This window comes from Monodelphis domestica, chromosome 5 (genome assembly GCF_027887165.1).
Source record: "Monodelphis domestica isolate mMonDom1 chromosome 5, mMonDom1.pri, whole genome shotgun sequence".
Lineage (NCBI taxonomy): Eukaryota > Metazoa > Chordata > Mammalia > Didelphimorphia > Didelphidae > Monodelphis > Monodelphis domestica.
Genome location: NC_077231.1, coordinates 314,628,541 through 314,650,971, shown reverse-complemented (window position 1 = coordinate 314,650,971; position 22,431 = coordinate 314,628,541). Strand labels below are relative to the sequence as shown.

At 44.4% G+C, this 22,431-nt stretch overlaps 1 protein-coding gene across 1 annotated transcript; it reads left to right on the top strand.

The window, feature by feature from the left end:
• Positions 1 to 207: 207 nt before the first annotated feature.
• Positions 208 to 22,229, top strand: LOC130454685 (dynein axonemal heavy chain 11-like). The gene is made up of 5 exons (XM_056800519.1): positions 208 to 662; positions 4,242 to 4,385; positions 13,743 to 13,939; positions 14,803 to 14,992; positions 21,961 to 22,229. Exons 1-5 carry the CDS (start codon positions 324 to 326, stop codon positions 22,090 to 22,092), a joined length of 1,002 nt encoding a protein of 333 aa, XP_056656497.1. The 5' UTR covers positions 208 to 323; the 3' UTR covers positions 22,093 to 22,229.
• Positions 22,230 to 22,431: the final 202 nt, after the last annotated feature.

The following is a 22,431-nucleotide window of genomic DNA, read 5'->3' as shown; positions in this document are numbered from 1 at the left end:
GGGCTGTGGCCCCGAGCTCTGGGCACTGCAGCCACTGTGGTTTCTCCCCCTCCTTCAGTTCGAGCTCCCCGCGTGGGAGGGGCCCCGCACGCGTCAGCGCCTTGGCCACTAGTGGCTGCGGGCTCCAGGGCAGCCACTCGGGCGTAAGCGAGGGGTCGGCGGTGCCGGGACCCCTTCAGCGGCTGCAGCCGCCGCCTCTGGGTTAGCGCCCCAGCCCAGCCAAGTCCAGGCCAGCGCTGAGAGTCCGGGCGTCAGTGCTCACGGGCACAGCAGAGCGGAGTCAGGGGGCTGCCCTCGCGCTAGGCACATCCCTGCGGCTGGAGATGATGGAGCTGGAACTGGCGCTGGCTCTGGAGCACCAGGAGAAGAAGGTGGAGACGGTGGCGGCGGTGGAGGAAGTAGAGGAGGAGGAGGAAGAAGAGGAGGAGGAGGAGGCAGCAGCTAAGCGGCTTCTGCTCTTCTCCCGAGACCCACGAGCCCGCTTCCTGGGACGCCGCCTGGGCCAGATGCTCAGGGTCCGAGAGGAAACGTGGAGCCGATACCTCGAGGGCGAGGAGAACCGGCAAACGCTGCAGGAGTTTTGGGGTCGCCCGGGCCCAGCTCTCCTCCTGTTCCGCGGCGCTCCTGCGGGACGCCTCACTGCTTGGTCTGCTTGGTCTCAGGTAGGAGCTCGGTGTGTGTTGAGGGGGGGGGGGGTGCTACCCTGCGGGGGCCAGCAATCGCCTGGGTCCGAGGGGAGAAGGGTGGGATTCCAGTGGGGATCCTAGGGGGAGGAAGGGTGGAGGGGCCTGGGGGGCAAGGGCTCCGTCCTGGGCGTGGGGGTTCGGAGGGGGGAGGGGCGAAGGTGGGGGGGGGTGACCCTTAAACTCTAGAATAAGTTCTACCTTGCTCTGCTAGAGCCCCCCGAGCCGTAGGTTTCCTTGCCTCCGAATGGTTCCTGAGTGGTGGGTAGGACTGCAGAGCTGAGGGTGTTTGCCATTATTGTCTGGGAGCCCCACCCCGACGTCCCAGGGCAAGTAATGGGACACTGGAAGCGATCTCACAGGTCGTCTCACTCCACCTCTCCTCCCTGTAAAGAGGAACAAACTTGTGACTGGGTCATGGTAAATAAAGCATTTGCTCCAGGTCACACAGGTAGAAAGCATCAGGAAGGATTTGAACCCAGGTCCCCTGACTGTAGTTAGGGCTCGTGTTCATTCCACTGTATGTGATTTTCGGTTCCCTTCTTAAAGCCGCGTTTTCATAGGATATTTGGACATGTCTGAGAAACAAAAAGCAGCAAGAGGGCTGACTTAGAGTTTCCTGACTTAGACCGGCCCTCGTTCCCCTTTCCTCCTCCCTGTGCCCTACACCTAGTGTTAACTCTCCCCAGAAGCCCCTTCCTCCCTCCCTCCCTCCCTCCCTAGGTGCCTCCATTCCTTACTTCGGAGGGTCTCATCCCCTGCCCCCACCATTTAACCTCAGCCTGAGACTTTGGTGAAAAGGAGCCCCTGCCGTTGGTGACTGGTAGCAGCCTGGCTTGGGTTTGCTTTTTGCAATTAGACCAATTCCCCTGAGGATGGTTAACCCAAGGCAGTGCAGACAGGGTTTCAGCTTTGCTAAATGACACCCCTCACACGCACAGATCACAATACTCCTCGGTGGGGGCCAGCGCTGGCCCTGGGGGTTACAATAGGCTTGGGGATGGGATGCCAGCCAGCCAAGGCATCACCTGTCTCTGCTACTCCTTGGGCTCTCCGGCCAGTTCTGCAGTTGGGCAAAAAGAAGAGACAAGAACTCACTCAAGCTGGGATTCTTTGGTTTTCTGGAATTCTACGTGTTTGCCCTTCCACCAAAATATAACTTGTTACTAAAATTTTAGAGGAGGGAGGAGAACGCTTGGTGAGGACCCAGTCCCTCCCCCTCTCCCCACTCCATTCTCCCACTCCCTTCTCCATCCTTCTTCTCTTGCTCCTCCTAGTAGTGGAAACTCAGCTCCTAGCCCAGGTCGTCTGCACTCTTCGCCTTCATTTGCTTCTACCTTGCTCTGGTGGAGCCCCTGGACCTTGGGGTTTCCTTGCCTCTAGATGTGGTCCCTGAGTGGTGGGTAGGACTGCAGAGCTGAGGGTGTTTGCCCTTATTGTCTGGGAGCCCCACCCTGACATCTCAGGGCAAGTAAGGGACACTGGAAGTGGAGTCTTTGTCATTCACCTGAAACTGCTCTCTCCCTTCAGGCTTCTTCCAGATCTCTCAGCTGCTAAGTGGAATGGCCATTTCTAAGGGTCTCATCCATCTTGACTTCTTTCCAGCATTGGGCGCTGCACCTCCTGGGTGCCCTCTCCTCTTTGGGCCACTGTGACACTCTTCTCTCTTGTCTAAGGGTTCTTTTCTCTCCTGATATAGTTGGACAGCTCATGAGCTTCTCAATGTCACATGTCTAAAAGAGTGTGTTATGTCTCCCCCTTAAAATAGCCCCCAAAGTCTTCCCTATTATTATCATTTCTATGAAAGGTGGCACCAGCACCTTCTGGTTACACAGGCTGGCAACCTCAGAGGCATCTTCAACTCTTTACTTTTCTTCACCATTCAGATCTGCTCAGGTGCCAACCTCTGTAACATGTCACATACCTCTCCCCCTGTCTCTTCTCTCTTCCACCTTCTTACCCCAACTACTGCCAAAACTTCTCAGTTGGTGATCCTGCCTTCAGCCTCCCCCTCTTCATCCTCTGTGTAGTTGCCATGTTGATATTTCTAAAACACAGGTGTGAGTGTCACTCCACTGCTCATGAAGCTTCAATGACTTCCTAGTACCTCTAGGATAGACTGTAAACTTCTCTGTGACATGCAAAACCCTTCACAAGCTTGTTCAAATGTCTCTCTGGCTGGGTTTCACATTTCTTTCCCTTAGGCATTAGATCTTTACTCAAACTGGAGTTCTTGGTGTGGCTTTTCTCCCCCTCCTGCCTCAGTGCCTTTTCATGAAGTGCTCTTGGCCTAGAATGCTTTCCTTTCTTACCTCATCTTCTTCCAACCTCTAGCTCTGTTGAAGGAGCAGTTTAAATTCTACTTCCTTAGGGAGTTGACATGGATCAAAGTCAAAGGACCCGGATTCAAATCTCTTTGGATACTTGCTACCTCTGTGACACTGAACAAGTCACTTCCCTTATATGTAAAATTAGGGGGTTGGGCTAGAAGGGATCTGAGGTTCCCCCTAGCTGTAATACTAAAGGACATCCTTCTTCATCCTCCCAGTTATTAGAGCTAGTGCTCCAGGGTGTTCCTGGAGAGTTGACCTTAGGAACAGGAAGACTTGGGTTCAAATCTCAACCCTTGTCCTTTCAGCAAGTCACTTGTCCTTTCAAATCTCTAGTCAACTCTCTAAGCCTATGATACGTAGAAGAGAAGATGCTGTCCAGTACTAATGAAAGGAGTTTCTTTGCTGTGAGTTCCCCATATCTGTAAAATCACAGGGAAATCCAAAAAGTGTGGGTTTAATTTAATAATCAATAAACATTTGGAAAGTGCAGGTTAATGGGATGATCTCATCTGATTTGTAAAGCAAAATGACAATGGTGACTCTCTGGTTAGCCACACTTTTGTGCCTCCCTATTGAGGATCCTGGGTCCTCCTTTCAAGCAAAGCCCCGTGCTAGGGGCTGGGTGTTGGCCATAGCTCTAGCATCTGTCCAGTGTTTCACAAATGTGATTTCATTTGAGGCTCACAACAATCTTGGGACATAAGTGCTATTATTTGTCCTAGGACCAATGACACCACACAGTGGCATCTTGACTTGGGCTTCAGTTGGATTTAAGTGAGGCAGAATTGCAAGGAAACTGAGGTAGACAGAAGTGAAGTGATTTGCTGAAAGCTAACAAAATATCTGAGGTTGGATTTGAACCCAGGTCTTCCCAACTCCAGGCTAACACTATTCACTTCTCCAGAGACAAATACTGACCCAGCCCTCGAGGAAGTTGTACTCCAACAAATTCCAATAACGAAATGCTTAGTCAGTCTATCTTTGCAAAAATCAACCATCAACTTCTTACAAAAAACCCTTTTGGTTTGCAGATGACTGTTTCTTGGGGAAGTTGGGACTTTGAGGACCTGTCTGGCGGGAGGTGTTCCCCTCTTACCACTGAATGGACCTGAGGTGATGGGAGTTATCCTCCTTTAGGGGTTCCCTGTGCCATTGAAATCCCAGGTCCTGCCCCAGCCCCTGGGTCAGATCCAGCCCTTGGAACTGACTGCCTGTCCTGTTGTAGGTTCCAGAAGATGCCCAGCACAAGCTCCTTTATGTTGGGAAGAGGATGGAGGCGAGCATCAGAGCGGACAGTTCCCAGGAAGCCTTGATGTTTGGACAGCTCCCAGCCACCTCCCTGCTTCTGGTGAAGGCTTTCATGGATGAGGTACTCCCTGTAACTGCCCCTGAGGCGTCTGCTCTTCCCAGGCTGCCTCTCTGCCTGCCATTCTTTTAGAGACAAAAATGGAGCCCGCAAGCTGGGCTCAGAGGAAAGCAAACTGGAGCAAGGATGAAGTCAGCATTTGCTTGCAAAGAGTTAGACTGTCCGGGCTGTTTTCCATAGTGAGCAAAGGCACTGATGCTGGTCTAATGACTCTTCTGCCTGAATGCGTGGTAGATGCAGCTTGAGAAGGCTGACTAGTGCTCGACAGGGCCATGGCAGCCCCCTGGGCTGGCTCCCATTGGACCAACCTGGGAGTGGAGGCCTGAGGAAGAGCTGGGGTGGGGAGGCAGGGGAGACCCTTCGGTCCAGGGGGAGAAGATGCTCCTCTCCTCCTGGGCTGTGACGGCAGGCGCAGAGGGAGTAGCTCATCACTGTGAGGCTCCCCTGGCACAAGGCTGTGTGCCTCAGGCTGCCCCAAGCAGTCCTTCCTGGGGGAGGCTGGGTGGGCGAGGAGGAAGTGCTCCAGCATGTCCATTAGAGCCTTGGAGTGCTTCCCATCCAAAGTCTTCATTTTACAGATGAAAAAATGGGGCCCGGCCAGCTTAATGATCTGGCCAAGGTGATCATTAACTAGAGCAAAGCTGGAGCTAATGGCCTGAGTGCCAGGAGAGCCGACACCTGCTCCCACCATATTATCTTCCTTTTTCACCCCGAGGAATGCTGTTGAAGGGACCCGGCCAGAAAGCGGCTAGGATCAAACTTATAATGGTGGAGAAAGAGAATGGAGCTTTGATAGGGAGCCTCCATCTGCCCAGAGGCCAGACACAAGTCCCGTCATCTCTCCAGATCTCAGTTTCCTCAACTGTAAAATGAGGAGGTTAGATTAGATGGATGGCATCTCACTGCAAAGCTCGGATCCTTACGTATCTTCCGACTCCACTCTTAACAGCCCTTCCAGCTTTCAAGTCTCTGCATGGACTATTAGAAGGTTGGAGGAAGGGGAGGAAGCCTCGCTTCTCTCCTTCCCTCACCCTTTTCTCTCTTTCATCTTCTCTTCCTCCTCTCCCTCTCCTTTCCCTCCTTATCTTCCTCTAGGACAGGAATTACTTAGAACCAACATCCCAAGAGCACAATTCAAAATAGTCAAAATTACCAAAGATCAAGGCTGGTCTTTGGAAGTGTCTCTTTGACACCCTTCCAGGTAGAGTCTTAGAAGCGTCAAAACTCAGAAATATGAGTTTCCTCCTTTTAGGCCCTGAATAGGAATTACTTCATTAAAAAAGAAAAGGGGGCAGCTAGGTGACTCAGTAAATAGAGAGCCAGGCCAAGAAATAAGACATTGTGGGTTCAAATCTAGCCTTAGACACTTCCTAGCTATGACTTGGGCAAGTCACTTAACCCTAATCACCATCCTTCTGCCTTGGGACCGATACTTAATATTAATTCTAAGACAGAAGGAAAGGGTTGAAAAATAAATTTTTTTGGTTTTATGTCACCTTAGTTTCTTTCTTTATATTTTGAACTTAACAAATACCAGCTAAAATGAGCAGTTCCATATGCAATCAGAGAAGAGAAAAAAGAATATTTCTTGTAGAGGAAGCTGCAGGTCTCTTCTTATGTGAAGCTAGCTTTTTTGTAGTATTTCATAAGTTCGCACTGTAACTTTTTAGGTTTACTGCTTGTCAATGATCCTGGGTAACTCCTTTCTTCTGGGCATTTTTAAAAAAAGATGCCTCAGTGGTCCTCTTTAAAAATATATCATTCTGCTCTCTCTTTCTTTCCCATTTCCAAACCCACTGAGGGGGAAAAACAAGAGATAATTAAGCATAGTCAAGTAAGACTAATTCTCACACTGTATCCAAAAATGTCTGTCTCCTGCACCCTGAGATCCTCATTTCTCTCTCAGGAGTTGGATAATATTCTTTACCATCAGTCCTCTGGAAATAGGGTTGATCCCTGCATTGATCAGTATTCCCAAGTCATTAAAAGTTGTTTCTTTAGAATCTAGCTAATATATAAATTGTCCTGGTTCTACTTACTCCACTCTGAATCTGTTCGTTAAGATTTTCAGGATTCTCTGAAATTATCCATTTCATTTTTTCATTTGGTTCAATAATATTCCATTGCATTCATGTGCCATAATTTATTGAGTCATTCTCCAAAGAATGGGCTTTCCATTAGTTTGCAGTTCTTTGCTACTGTGAAAAGAGCTGCTATAAATATTTTTGTGTCTATGAATTTTTTCTCTTTCTTTGACCTCTTTCTATAAAGTCAAAGGTTATACAGAATTCAATGACTTGGGAGGGGGACATAGCTCCAAATTGCTTTTCAAAATGGTTGGACCAATTTGCAACTTCACCAACAGTGTATATGTACAATCAATATATTTTTTTTCCCATAGTTGCCCCTGTTTTTGTCAATTTTGCTGTTCTAGGTTATAATTTGCATCTTTCTAAGTAGTAGTGATTTGGCACATTTTTTGGCTGTTTATTAGTAGGTGGCATTTTTTCCTTTGAAAACTGTATATTTGTAGCCTTTGGCCTTCTGGGTCTTCATGGCACTCACTCTTCTAACTTTGAATCTATTCCTTAAATATCTTAGAACTGACTCCCTCCAAGCTCTTAAGGGTTTCCCTTTCTTTGACACGGACTATATAACCCTAGCTGCATTTCAGAACTAGAGGATGAGATGGCATTTAGGTAGCTGTATCCTGCTAGTCATATGACAAGAGGACAGGATGACACATGAACTGCTCTAGCTGGAGCTACCTTGGCATCCCTGAAATGTGGAGACTCCAGAAAAGCTCCCCCCACCCCAGCCTATTAGTTAGATCAGTCTGGTAGATTCAAGTGAATACAAACAAGAATTACACTATTTGGAAAGGTTGACATGTAGGAGAAGGCTTATATTTGTTCTGCTTGGCTTCAGAGTGGAGCTTGGAGTATCAGGGGCCAGTTAAAGAGCTGGCTTCATGTGGTATGACCTGCCTGGGGAGACTTTGGGGGGCCCCCTGCAGAACCCTGTGGCTGTATTCAAGCAAAGGGCAGATGAAGCCAATGATGCAGGGAGAATTCCTGCCCAAGTACAGAGAGTTCTAATAAGGTGCCTCCTGTGTTCCTTCCTTGCTCTGAGATCCTGAGGTTGTGGGGGAAAGTGTCTTTGAAAGACACTACCTCAGAGGTGACCCTTTGAGCATTGTCTTTGTTTTCAAATGGTGCTTTGGGCAGCTTTGTCTAAGCCTTGTCTGGTGCCAAGGAGAAGGGGCTTTGAGTGTCTCAAGATCAGAACCTCGGCCAACTTGATGATTCTCCTGCTGCCATCCTGAGTGCAGGTTGGGGGCCACTCACTGGGCTGTAATTCAGTGATCATGACTGATGAGAGCAGCAGACCTAGTAGATGCTGAACTATAACTAGTGAGAGAACTTGCCCTAGGGCATGAAAAATGGCCCTTCTGACCGTTTTTTAAAAAACCTAATGTATTCCAAGGCAGAAGAGTGATAAGGACTAGGCAATGGGGTTAAATGATTTGCCCAGGGTCACACAACTAGGAAGTAACTGAGGTCATATTTGAACCCAGGACATCTGACTTAAAGATGAGCTGGGGTGGAGGATACCTGGGGCAGAAGGGTTTGCCTGTGGGAGGAGAGATCCCTGGAACCTGGCCCCAGTGGAAAAAGATTATGGGATGAAGAGATTACAATTTCTATCTTTGTATCCCAAAAAATCTAGCACAGTGCTTGGCACATGGAAAGCCTTTAATAAAGGTTTGCTGATTGACATGTTTTGGTGAATATAGTAGGGTAGGATGGGTTGTAGTAAAGTTCACCAGGGCCATGGACACCAGGGAAGGAAGCATACTTCTTGTTAGCTCCTATTATTAACTATTTATTCAAGTTATCTAGGTATTAGAGCTAATATTAGAGTCAAGGAGACTCCAGTCCTGCCCTCTGACCCATCCTGATTGTGTGACCCTAGCTAGTTCATTTTACCTCTGTGCCCCCATGCAACTCTTTGGCTAGTCCTGCATTGATAAAGAGAGCTTCCTATACAGATGAGATCACAAACCTGGTCAAAATAAAACACAACCCAACATAACCCAAGTGCTCAACTCAGCTATGGAGGGCACATATTGCCAGAGCCTGTGAAACTTTGATGTCCTGGAGCAAAGTCCTAGCTACTTTGCCAGCATGGCATACAGTGTGTTAGAGCCAGCTTGTTAAATTTTTCACTCTGAGCATTTACACCTTGGAAATGGACAAGTACTACCAATAAGGGCTTGATTAGGAAGTTTTTAATTGTGTAGACTTCCATGAGAGAGAGCATTGGTGTTTTACTCACTGCCTGGCTCTGAGCTCCAAGCCCTTCCTTTCTCCTCAGACATTTCAGAATATAAGATAAGAGAAGAGAGATTTTCACTTGTACTAACAACCATTTCTTGAATTGCTGCTGAAGGAAGAGTAGGGGAAGGGAAAGAAAGAACTGAGAGTTCTAAGGAAGGAACAGAGGCTTGGAGAACCAACTGACCATTCACTTCTTCAGGCATGGGGAAGGAGAGAAGGGAGGTGGATTCCCAGAAGCTCAGGAGAAACTCATTCCTTTGGAGATTAATTGTCCTTCCTGAACCCCTGAATACCTCCAACCAAGCCCTTCATGACAACAGTTTAAAGTCCTCCGTGGGGCTGTGGATTGGGACTTTTTGAAGAGAGCCATCCAGAGATCCTTTCTCTCTCTGTCTTTCTCTCCCTTACTTGTCCCTGGACTCCTATATTCAAGATTAGTCAGTTTAAGAGTAGGAACTGAAAGCACTTGGCAAGAAGAGGGATTAAGAGAAGCCTTGAATCCCTAGACTTTGGAGAGCCAATTTGCCAGATGGGGTAACTGTAGGGCTTCCCTATTTACCCACTTTCCTATTTGAAACCCATGACACTTCTTCCCCTACTTGAACCCCAATAAATCACCTGTTGTTCAAGATTTAGGTCTAGGCCAATCATTAGTCAACATTGTTTAGGGTACTGAGGATTTGGGAAGGGTCACACCTCTACCCAAAAGGGGATTGACTTCTAGATCTTAGGGATTTCAAGATTGCCTGACCCAAGGAATTGACATCTCTCCTTGACAGTTGGGTAACCCTAAGATCCTGAAAGGGACTGACAGTTGATGTCCCTGGGGGAAGCAGAGGCATAAGAAAATCACCTTGCCTTTCAAAGCTCCTCAGAGAGGGTGCATCTTGTCAACTCACTAAGGCTTCTATCTCTAGTCTTCTGTCATCCATATCCCAGAAACCATTCTCTGGGGAGACATACTTCTCTTTCAAGGAGACAGGATTTGGCTATCTCCCCTGAGAAGGGAAGGGAGGAGAAGAATCCCTTCACTCTCACAACCATATTTCCTCTTTTCTTCCATTATCTTTATCCCATCTTCTAATCCCTATATTAAAAGAAGATGGCATCCAGTAGGACCACAAGTTATCCCTTTGGTCCTGAAGAAGACAGAGTTTAGTCTTGAACTACTGGAGCAAAGGAAACTTTGCCTGTCCATGATCAGAAGAAGAGATTGATAGAGCTTGAATTAGCCAGGAAAGCAGGGACAGAGGTTTAGGACTAGAAGGGATTTCAGACCAGACGGCCCTCTGAAGTCGAGAAGGAGAGTAATCAGCCAACATCTCACAGGAAGGAAGAAGCAGAAGGACCCTTAATTTTTCAGATGAAGAAACAGAGATCTAGAGAGCTTAAGTGGTTTGTACAAGAAAATGGGGGAAGTGGCAGAGCCAAGGTGGAGATCCAGATCCTGTTACTCCATGTCCAGCTTTGTCCTGAGGCACCTGCCAGCACTTTCTCCAAAATGCATCAAATGCTTATATTTTATAATAATGAAATAATGCCCTGACTACAGATGTGTGTGTATGTGTGCATGCATGTGTGTGTGTATGCATGTTGAAGAAATAATGTGGGTAGATGATATCCACAATAGAAAACTGGGTTAGATACTTAAGTGGCTGTCTGTCAGTATCTCAGTTCCCTATTGTGATGGGAAGGCAAAGTGAACCTTCTTCACTGGACCAGCGCACACAAGCCTTGGAGACGAATTTGTATAAAAAGTGTCTGTGTTAATTGAGAAATCAAGGGTAGAATATGAGGATTGAAACCCAAGGATGCCCTAGTTCTAAGTCCTAATTCTCCAGCCCCACAATATTCAGCCATCTCATGATGGAGTCTTCAGGTCTTCCAGCTTCTCTATTTCTCCCTGGCTCTAGCTAGTTTCCCACAAACCCTTTTTTTAATCCACCTGACTACAGCCTCAGTTGTTGGCTTAGTTATTTGTCTCATAAGTTGTTGCCAAATTTACTAAGAATGAACACAAAATGGATGAGTTCACTCAGAGCAAAGTCTGGCTCTGAGGAGGTATAGATAGATCTTCAGTCAGATGTTCCCTCCAGTGAAAAAGGAACCTCCAAATGCAGTTTAAAGGTTTCCCTTCTCCCATAAAAGGCTGAGGTAGGAAACACTCAGAAGAGAGCAACAGCCTTCCTTTCCCAGCTCTGGACAGGAAGTGACAGTTGCTCATTCAATCAGCTTCCTCCAGCTCCCTGTACATTCCAAGATCCCTTCCAGGATCCTTGGAATGAGCTCATGCTAGTTACTCTGGAGACAGCATCCAATATTCTTAAACTTAACCCTACCAAAATTTAGCTTTCTATAACCCCATTCCTGTCGTGTATTTTTGACAAAAACCAATGTGATTGATTCCCTTTGGTTCTTGGTCTCCTTTCTGATTTATTTTTTGCTGATATCCTCTTCAAATTTTGCCACTACAGCGATTACTTATGGCCTTTGTGTAGGTTTTTTGTCACATTTTACCTCATATTATGTTGATTTGTGCACACAAATCACCCCTTGGCCATCCCAGTAGACTGTAAGCTCAGTCACGTGTTGCATCCTCTTATCCCCAACACTCTGAACATAATTGGCTTTCAGGCAATGTTTATCAGATGAATATTGCTGGATAACAGACTGATCCTCCAAGCATCTAGGATTTCACAGAGACACACTCTTTCCATTGATGCAGATAACAGCCCCTCTGGGACTGAATCACCAATCTCCCAGAGTTTGGAATCATGGAATGGAATGGATTCATGATCAGGAGGCCAGTCTGTCAGTAGTCTGGTTTTTAGATGGCATAACTAGAGGTCCTTCCTGACTCCACACTAAACCTTTCCTTCCTGAGGCTTGGCCTGACCTGCCAGGGGTTATTCTTTGTTGGCGCAGCCTTGGAGCATGCAGGGTCACTTTGATGACCCTCTGAGGCACCATAGGGAGAAACAATAGACAATTCATAGAATAAGAACAATAAACAATTCTTCAGAAGGTCATGTTGTATTAACATTCCTGTATTCCATATGAGGAAACTGAGGCTCAAAGTGGTTCAGAAATTCTCCCATGATGGATGGAATGGCTGGAAGTGGGGATTCCCACTGCTATCCTATTCTTGGGACTCAGCCCCATCTCACTGCCTCAAACACGTGTGATGGGTGCACAGATAATTAAGCCTAGGAAAAAGACATTTACCACAAAACTCCCCCATTAGCGCAGAGGCCAGCAGCTCAGGGCTCTCAGTCAGGGCCAATGCCCTGCTTGTATACCTCAGGCGTCCGTGTCTGCCCCCAGGACTGTAGGGTGAGGAGGGACATCACAAGCTCACATGTCTGTGGGTGAAAAATTATCTGCCTTGGGAACTAACAAGTGCTTGAATTCTTTCTTGCCATTTCCTCACCTGTGACCCCCCTCACAGCTAGAACACCCCAAAGATTGCTTGTTGTTGACATTCTGAACAGAGTAAACAAAACTTACTACTACTATCACAGCTAGCATTTATGTATCTCTTTAAGATTTATAAGTACAAACGCATTCAGACCTCACAACCACCCTGGGAGGCTTTTATTATCCCCATTTTACAGATAAGGAAACTGTGGCAGACAGAGGTTAAGTGGCTTGTCCAGGGTTGCCTAGTTGATGAGTTTCTGAGGCAGGATTTCAATTCAGATCTTTCTGACTCCTGAGTTGAGCTCCCTCTCCTCTCCCCTACATTACCTAGGGACTTTCAATAGCTTCTGGAGGAAGTTCAGATCAGAAGTCATAGTTGCATAGCAGGAAAAGTGTTGATCTAGGAGTTGGGAGATCTAGATTCAAATCCTAGCAATGTTGAGCACATCACTGTATCTCTCTGGACCTCAGTTTCCTCATATAGAAAAATTAAAGGATTGGGCTGTATGATTTTTAAAGTCTATTCCTGCTCTAAAATTAGTTCACTTGTCCATGACCTTTTTTGATTTGAATTCAGGAAATGCTAGCAATGACTTCTCTGTCTTCTGTTACCTTACATAGATATATTTGATCCTTTCCAATAGAACAGAAGTTCTGCTCCTTCCTAATGTTATGGACCCCTTCATCAGTCTGTGATAATGGCATTATTCTTAGCCTCCCTCCCTCTACACACCTGGTCCATTGGCCAATCTGGCCATTTTTATCTTCCCAGCATCTCTTGCATCTGACTCTCCCTTCCCACAGTTTCCACCTTAGCTCTGTTCTCTCTCACTTCTCTCCTAGATTATTGCAGCTACCTCAAGCCTTTCCTTGAAGTATCAAGTGTTTCCTGAGTAGAACATAAGCTCCTTGAGGGTAGGGGCTAGTTTGCCATCTTTGTACTACAGCCCCTAGCACAGTGCTTTGTATAAAGGAGATGTTTAATATGTGCTCATTCTGTCTTTGTGCTCTCCCTCAGTGCCTAACAATACCTTGTATATAGTAGGTGCTTAGTAGATACTTATTTTGTTGTTCTTTTACCTCCTAACACTTGCTAGTCAGTAAATAAGCATTTATTAAGCACTTACTATGTGCTTGGAATTAGGCTAAACACTGACACAAAAAAGAAACAGTCCTTGGCCTCAAGAAGCTTTTAATCTAATGGGGGAAGACAACATAAAATAGTAGCTGAAGAGTGGGATGGAGAAAGGATGGAAAAAACCCAAGCCAGTGTTGCTGGGTGGCTGGCCTGGGTCTTTAAGGAGATGTTTGGGGGTCATACTCTGCCCCAGGAGTCATTTAAAGGGCTTCCAGGAGTGGAAGATACATGAATACCAAGACTGATGGGATGGCAGGATAATGAGATTCCTTGGGCCGTGATGGAGTCCAGCTAGGTGGAAAATGAAGAGATGGTTGCCTTGTCTGGGGATCCCCCTTTAAGAGAGGTTTTAATAAGTGCTTATTCTGTGGTTGTTTTACCCCCAGTGGCAGCCATATAGGTGGTGTTTATCAGCACCCGCTAGATTGACCTCCATGACATTTCTAACCATGTTTCCCTTAGGTTGCTGTTCCCATTCTCTCTAACAAGAAGAACCATACAGTTTGGCCCTATTTTGTATCCCAAGACCTGGGAAGCCATGTGGAAGGCATGAAAAGCAAAATGCACATTCTGAGTGGTGTGATGTCAGGAAGAACCCTGCTTCCAATTCCTACTGTGGCAGGGAACATCCAAGTGGAGTCAAACTGCTCAGAGGTCAAGTATGTGTCTGCTGCCACTCTGGGATTGTGGCCTCAGGGTATCCAGAGAAGCTGGATCCAAGTCAAAGAACTCAAAACATGCATGAATTAAAGTGTTTGGTAGATCCTGGGTGCAAGAATAGCACAGGTGACTTTTTTTTCCAGAGCAGACTTTCAAATGGGGACAGTGTTTGTTGAAACAGTTCTCAAAGCCAGCCCTGGAGTGGATGGAGCGCTGGACTCGAGGCCAGGAAGACCTGGGCTCTAATCCTGCCTCTGGCACTTCCTAGCTGTGTGACTTTGGGCATATTCTTTAACCTTGCTGATGAGTATGGTGTGTGGTACAGATGTATATTTCCATAGCACATATGGGCTATTTAGAGGCTGCATGATAGATAGATACAGCATAATGCATCTATGAGCAAAGTTGTATGGTGGAGCCTATATTGGGCTTGGAGGTAGAAAGACCAGGGTTCACATCTTGCCTCTGTAAGCCTCTGGGCAAAGCACCTACTTCCAACATTCCCAATAGACACTTTGCCAATTTCCATTGGTGGAGCACTCCCCACATTGTTTTGCTTCCATTTTCCCTACAAGGGCTGAAGAGGAGTTCAGCTCTCGGGAGAACAATGCCTTCTTCTAGCTAAAACATTGCATCAGGTTTGTGGAGATGGTTTTTTTTTACAATAAAGGAAGTAGCATGAGCCAAACTTCATAAAGGATCACCCTCAGGTACAAAGCATCTAAGGGCCTATATAAAGATCTTTCCTATTTCAGGAATGTCATGCAAAAGGGAGGAGAATGTAGATAGTGGATTTCTGCTTCTCTCCTGTTTGGAGCAGACTATTCCGTATAATCTTTGGTATCTCTGTTGCTGTTTCTAGACAAGACTCTCACGAAAGGGTTGTCCTTCACACCATTGAATCTGTGGTTATAAACTGGTCACATCAAATCCAAAAAGTCCTCCAAAAGGACTCAGGGCAGCTTCTGTTGAAGGGCATTCACCCGGACCCTGAAACTGAACTGGACTTCTGGAAGACAAGACGTGATAACCTTCTGTGCATCTATGATCAAGTAAGCAAAAGTCCAGTGAACTTTTCTCCCATGTCTGTCAAGCTGCTAGGTAAACATGACATGAATCCTCCTCCCCAGACCAGTGATTTCCACTGGAGGGGTAGTGGGTGTTTGGGAATCTTATTTGGTTTTTGTGCTCCTGGTTCCATTGCCCCTTTCTGAGCTCTATCTGGGGTGCTTACTTTGGTCTTCTCATGGCAAAGCATCTCCTGGATGGTTGCTCTCTCTCTCTACCACAGTAAAGTTCTGAATTTCTCACTCTTGTCATTCTTATCTATACTCTTCAAGTGGGTCAATGATCTCATCAATGTGGCTCTTCCCTGTAGAAGTACAGACTACAACTCCATCTATACAGGAAAATTCTGGATGTCTCTTGGCCTCTTCCTTTCACAAGTTCATACAGGGCTTTGCTTTGCTTTCTCTTGACATTACAAACACACCCAAAGAACCCCTATGTTGTCCTTGGTTATCCTGGCTCTCTGGGTCTACCCTTTAGTCTCCATAGAAGAATTGCCTGGGCTTCTGGATTACTTCTTTCCAGTTCTTTTAACATTCCATGGATCAGGGTTCAGTATCTATGGCCACCATAGAAAGAGCTGTCCAAGGTTCTGGAAACCTTCTTCCTACCTCCTTTAACATCTCACTGACAATAGTCAATACCTAGCACAGTGTCAGGAACATAGTAGATATTTAATGTTTGTTTTTTAATCCCTCATTCTCTATATGATCAACTCACCCCCTTTTCTGATGATATCTCCTCCTGAAAGATCTTACTTATCCTGATTATTAAATGTAATATGGACTTTAAAAATGTGGATTAACAGAAACTTTGTCTTATTAACTTTTGTTGACAGAGATCTGGTTTTCCTTAAAAGAGTTTTAGCCTCTCTAGGAAAGTCACAAGATCAGGGTCTGGGGTGGGGGTGGGGGGTTCTACTCCAGGTAACTCCCCAAAGAAGCTTAAAAAGATGAAAAGCAAGTAAATGTGATCAGCTCAATGACTTTGAGAAGCAATAATCATAGCTTATATTTATGTAACACTTTAATGTTTCCTTTATCAATATGGCCTAGTTTGGTGGGGAGAGTTTTGTCAGGAGATTGGGCTTTGGTATTTCTACCTGGATCAAATCACTGAGCACTGCTCGTCTTTAAGTAGAAACTTCAATTCTTGTCTCGCAGAGATAGTCAGAGACTTCCTCTTAGCAGAAGGTCAGCTCCTGGAAGGCAGAGGCTATTTTATTTTTTCTTTGTGTTCTAAGCACCTACTACAGTGCCTCTATAGTGCTTTACATATGGTAGGTACTTAAGTGTTTGTTGAATTATTGAAAATGAATGAGGCAAGAGTTTTAAATGTAAAAAATCCCTCTTCTCTCATTGGGTGCTAATATGTACATTTCCTTTAATGAAAATCTTGCCTATTGACATAATGAGCTTTAAAAACTTTCTTCCTGCCCATACAAGTCCCACTTTCAATCTCTTTTGTGACCTAGAGGTGCCTCTGGATTCTTAAAAACTCAGCCAGTGAAACATCAACTCTGGTGAGTTGCTATGATCCTTGGCTTAAGTGCCATTTTCCACACGGAACTGCCCTGCCCCCCTTCAATCTACCCTCCAAATGACCTTGTGGTTATCTTGTGTGCCTAGGCATCTTCTCCAGCCACTTATAGCTCCTCAGCGCTTCCTATTTGGGCCCTTTTCCTGCTATTCCATATACACTTCTTTCCTGCCATAAACAGCTGCCTGATTGTTTTGGGACAACTCTGCCAAAGTATGATTAACATACTTCCACCCCATCATACCAATCCCATTCCAGTGACTCTAAACCCCATAAAACAAATAAAAATTCCAAACTGTTTCACAGAACTGTGTGACCTCTTTCTGCTTCTGGAGTGATAATGGCTGAGTGGCAGAAGAAGAGACAGATGGTGTTAAGATCCCACAGTTGTTAGTCTATAAATATTAACCTAACAGTTGGTACTTTTAATGTGAGATGTTTGTCCAATGGCCAGTAAGCCATACTACTGGAGGAACTAAGCCATAGCCACATGGATATTTTCTCTGAAAAGGAAACCACAGACAAATAGCAGCTAGCTTGAAAGGAAAGCTCTCAAGTTTAATATAAAGGCACAAAAATGCAGTGAATGATCTTGGTTTCACCATATGCCCAGAGGCAACAAAGAGCATAGTTTCATGGGAAATTTGGTCTAAACTTTACCTTGCAGGGCTTAAGATGAGTATAAGCCAGGGGCAGCTAGGTGGCTCAGTGGATAGAGCACCAGGAGTTGGGAGGACCTGGGTTCAAATCTAGCCTCGGATATTTCCTAGCTATGTGACCCTGGGCAAGTCACTTAACCCCCATTGCCTTTATGCCTTGGAACTAATACTTATGATGATTCTAAGACAGAAGGTAATGGTTTAAAAAATGGCAACATGTCACAATGCCACCATGGAAATAATAAATGAAGCCCAAGCCCCAGCATTGATTGCAGAAGATGAGAAGGAAATATTCTATGAAGTAGACAAGATCCCCAAACTAAGTCAATGTGCATCTTGATCCTTGGTGACTGCAGTAAGGAGATTGGCCCTGGGAAGACTAATGAAAACTATGTTGGGAATTAAAGCTTGGAATCAAGAAATGGCTAAAATCAAATGATGAGCCAACAATGTGTATGTAGATTGCTTGGAACTTCCATGTGGGTGTATCATGACATTTTACTTCAGGAAGAGATGCAGAAGGCCTCTGACATATCAAATGCAGGACAGCCCATCAGGCTGACTCATAATAGGTAGGCAAATAACTGTTCATCAGTTATAGTCGTCATTTCAGAACCAGCTGATTCCACGCAGTCAGATTGTTGACAGGCCAAAGGAAAGGAGGGAAAATCAATTTTAAGGTAGAATCAAGAATACCAATTAGAAGACACAGACAATAATCACAGCGTGTCAGCCCTGGTTGGTTGTAGCTGGTTGTCAACTCTGAAAAATAGGAAATGAACAGTACTAAACACAGGAGATCTTTTTTAAATTAAAAAAATATCATTACTTTCTGTTTTTTTATTAGTTCTAAGACAGAAGAGTGGCAAGGGGTAGGCAATTGGGCTCAAGTGACTCACTCAGGGTCACACAGCCAGAAAACATTCAAGGCCAGTACAGGGGTTCTTTTTAGAGAAGTTTAATTGATACAAAGTCCAGTCCCACTTTGGATTGGTTCACATAGCTCAGTAGCTACCTTGGCCAACTTTCACTTAATCCATTTGCTCTTAAGAATGATGGGAGACCCAAGGGCAGCACAGGCAGAGAATAAAAACCATTGTATTTCAAAATGTAATGGAAGAGGAAAGTGGAAAATTAATGTTGTTTTCCTCATCTGTGAAATGAGAGGATTGGAATAGTTGGTTTCTTAGGGCCCTTCTAGCTCGAGATTTAAGTTTCTATGTCACTAAACAACAAAAAGCAGTTGTGGGGGAAATAAATCTTTAGATTCACCTGGGTTGTAGACAAGCCACATCATCCTCTGAACATTTGATGAAAATGGAAGAGAAATGAAAATGTATGAAATGAAACCAAATTAGAGGGGTTTCTAGAAGTCATCTCTTTTTTAGAGCAATGATCATGGAACCAGTACATTTGTAGTCCACTGCCCAAGTCCTTGATATGAAGAAATGTGAATAGGAATTAAGGATCAGTCAATTAAATCTCGAAGCATTGATTAAGAACTTACAGTGTCAAGCACTTTACTAAGTTCTGAGGGTACAGAGAAAGGCAAAAACATGGTACTTGATCCTCAAGGAGCTTATAGGAAAGTAGGGGAGACACATACAATTAACTCACTTCTTAATACCTGGTGAAGGTATATTCACCCTAAAAGGAAGGTAATCTCAGAAAGAAGATGCTACCAGTGAAAAAATGGAAAAGACTTCTTGGGAAGACAGAATTTGAGGCCAAAGATTAAAGAAAACCAAAAGAAAGATTATGAGGGAGAGTATTCCATGCATGTGAGATAGCCAGTCAAATGGCATAGAGTTGGGAAGTTGCAGGCTCTAGGAGTTGCAAGAGGGCCATTGTAGGAAGTTTGGAAAGTGTGTAGAAGGGAATAAAGAATAAGAAAGTTGGGAAAATAGAATGGAGTTGGATTGTAAAGGGTTTTAGTTACCAAACAGAAGTTTATATTTGATTTCCCTCCTGGTTGTACATATATATGATCATGTTTACTCAGTGGAGGGTACACTGGAATGGGGAAAGATGAGGCAGGGAAAGAAAGCCAATTTAATAACAAGGTGAGAGGCTACAGCAGGGTGAAGGTTGGGTAAGTGTAGAGAAATTATAAAGGCAGATATGACAAAATTTGACAACAAATTGGATTTGTGGTGTTGAGGATGACCCCAGGGTTGAGAGTCTACTTAGTTGGAGAATGGTAGATTGGTGTCCTCAATAGTAATAGGAAAGTTTGTTAGAGAAGAGGGTTCTGGGGAAAAGAGGATGACTTTAGTTTTGGACATGGTTAGTTTGAGATGTTTATGGAATATCTAATTCAGGATGACCAAAAGACAGTTAAAGATGCAAAATTGGAGGTTAAGGCAGGAAAAGTACATTTTTGAGCTGTCCTCATAGAGTTGAAACCTATAGAGCTGAGAGAGTTGCATAGAGGAAGGCAAGAACACAACTGGAGAGAACTTTGAGAATCACCTATGGTGAAGTAAATCCAAACTGAATGAAGGTCCAGAAAAGCTGACTGAGAAGGAGAGTTCAAATGTGGAAGTGCTGAATCAAGTATCCAGCAGAAGAGAAAAGGGGAGAAGTCAATAAAGATGAGTTCTGAGAAAAGGCTAATGAAGAGATCATTGGCAACTTTTAGCATCAGTAGTTTCAGTTAAATAATGAGGGCAGAAGCCAGATTGCAGAGAGATGAGACCTGAGTTAGAGGAGAGGACATAAAGACTAAATCTAGGCTACTTTCTCAGGGAATTTAGCCAAAAAGGGAAGGAGAGATAAAGGAGGAAAGCTAGCAAAAGGCTAGATCAAGTGATTTTAAAGAATGGAGGGGAAATGGGCATGTTTGTAGGCAGCAAGGATAAAAGGAGAGATTGAAAATTAGTGAAAGTGAAGCTGGAAATGGGGGAGGCAGGCAGTATAAACCTTCTGGAGGAGGGGGAATGGTGGGATGAAGTGTACATGTAAAGGAGTTCATCTTAAGAAGAGAAAGAAGTATTTCTTCATGTGAGACAGGCGAATGAAGAGATTGTGGCGTAAGATATTTGAGTCAATAGGAAAAGAGAGAGGATCCAGTTGAGATGAAATAAAATCAATCTGAGTGAGCATGGTTTCATGATTTCTTTAGCTTCCTTCATCAGCATGTGAATGGCATGAAAGTGTGATCAGTAATAGAGCAAGGAATTTGAGTATGGAGGAGAGTAAAGCGTTGAACTGGTTTACCAGGGCATGAAGGTAGGGAAGAGAGCAAAATGTATCAAGTGCAGAGGTGGTGACTTAAAGAATTGATGGTGGTAGAAGGAATGATAGGGGAAGACTTGGGAAGTGTCCACAGAAAGCAAAGCTGACTCCCTACCATAATGTGGGATTTGGAGGGGACAGAGCTGAAGAGTAGCCAGGGATACAGGGTCATCAACAAGAGGAAGCCAGGTCTCAGTAAAGGCCAGCAGATGAAAAAGAAAATTTAAGATGAAAAGAATTTTTCCAATTATGGAACAAGCATAGGAATTCATATAAAGATGTTTCCCTGTCATTCTACATCTCCTTCTGTCTCTGTGTGGGCAGCTCTCACTGTATCTCTGTGTATCTCCCTCTATTGGTTTAGATTGTGTTTAGGAACTTATACGGTGCTTCCAATCATCTCCATGATACTCTGTTTCAATGACCCCCTTTTTGACATCAGTATTCTTCTGGTGATTTTGTTTGGTTTCATAAAGCATTACAGTATTAGAAAAATCAAAATCATAGTCCCTTTGAAGGGAAACTGCTGATTAAAAATGTTTTATCAGTGATGGACTTGGCATGAACGATGTATAGAAGATACTATTAAGAACATATATGCCTAGAAAGCCTGGGTAAACCAGTCGGGTGCAATAATGACAGTTAAGAATAACAAACAGCCTGCATGTTATGCTAGTAACCATTTAATATTTTAATTACATTTTATCAACAAAATTAGTATTTTTATCCATTTGTTCTCTTTCCCTCCTACACACACACCCCACCTTGGAAGAAGAAAACCCTTGTTAACAAATATTCCTCGTCAAGTAAAACCAGTTTCCACATTGACCACATTCAGGAGTGTGTCTTCCACTGCATCTTGAGCCCATCTCCACTCTGTCGAGGGCTGGGGAGCTTTCTCTCCATTAAATATCAGAAAGTTGTATAAATATCCTCTGGCTTATGGGAACTGGTACAAGATCCATTTTAGAGAATTTGTGGCCAAGAATCCAATAGGCTGTAAAGGCAAAGATGCAGCCTAAACCTACCCTGGAGGAGGGAGAGAGCACTCCCAGACTAAGATCACAGATACAGCGAACCATCCTAGTATTGTGGTGGTGTTATTTAACTTTTCCTCTGGGGAAATGGAAGAAGCGAGTAGTACACAAATATAGAAATACGCAAACATAGAAAACATGGTTACATAGGTCTACTTTGCTTTTCCATCCTGCTGTCTGTTGGACATTGGATCAAAAGCTTTGGATAGTAAACATGGTGTATATTGTATGAAAGAAAAGTCAACTAAATGAATTCTTTCCTCGCAGGAATCATTTTCAACTTCCACTTGTCCAGTTTTAGTTATAAAATGTTTTCTCTTTCTTTTTTCCTCTCTCTCTCTCTCTCTCTCTCTCTCTCTCTCTCTCTCTCTCTCTCTCTCTCTCTCTCTCTCTCTCTCTCTCTCTCTCTCTCTCTCTCTCTCCCTTCCCCTCCCTCCCTCCCCCCCTTTCTCTTTTTACTCCCTTTAAACCTAATTCTAGCTTCAGGCTCCAGTTGTCCAGAAAATGGTCCAGATCCTGAAAACCAAACAAAGTAGTTATTTTCCTACTTTTGAGGACATTTTCATGCGTGTTAAAGCAGGTAAGGACAATCTGGATCTTAGTGATATCTGACCTTTGTTGGTATGTGTATGTGTGTGTCTATGTTCCTGAATGATCAATTGATCTTCTTCATTAATAAATAGCTTTTATCCATCCCGTGTGCTAGATCTGTATCCAAATATTGAAATGCATGATTAAATACATTACTTGGCTTGAGTTCCACCAATTTAATTTATTTCTGTAAAGTTTAGGTTGATACTTTTTCCTTTCATAAAAGTCAGGATAAAATATAGTGATAATTAGAGATAACTGATGTAAAACAGAATGTCGAGCACGGTGTACATGGGCTCCGTCTGTGGCTGCAGATTTATTGCTACAGTAGACCCGTTACTGTAAGGAAATTACTCACTC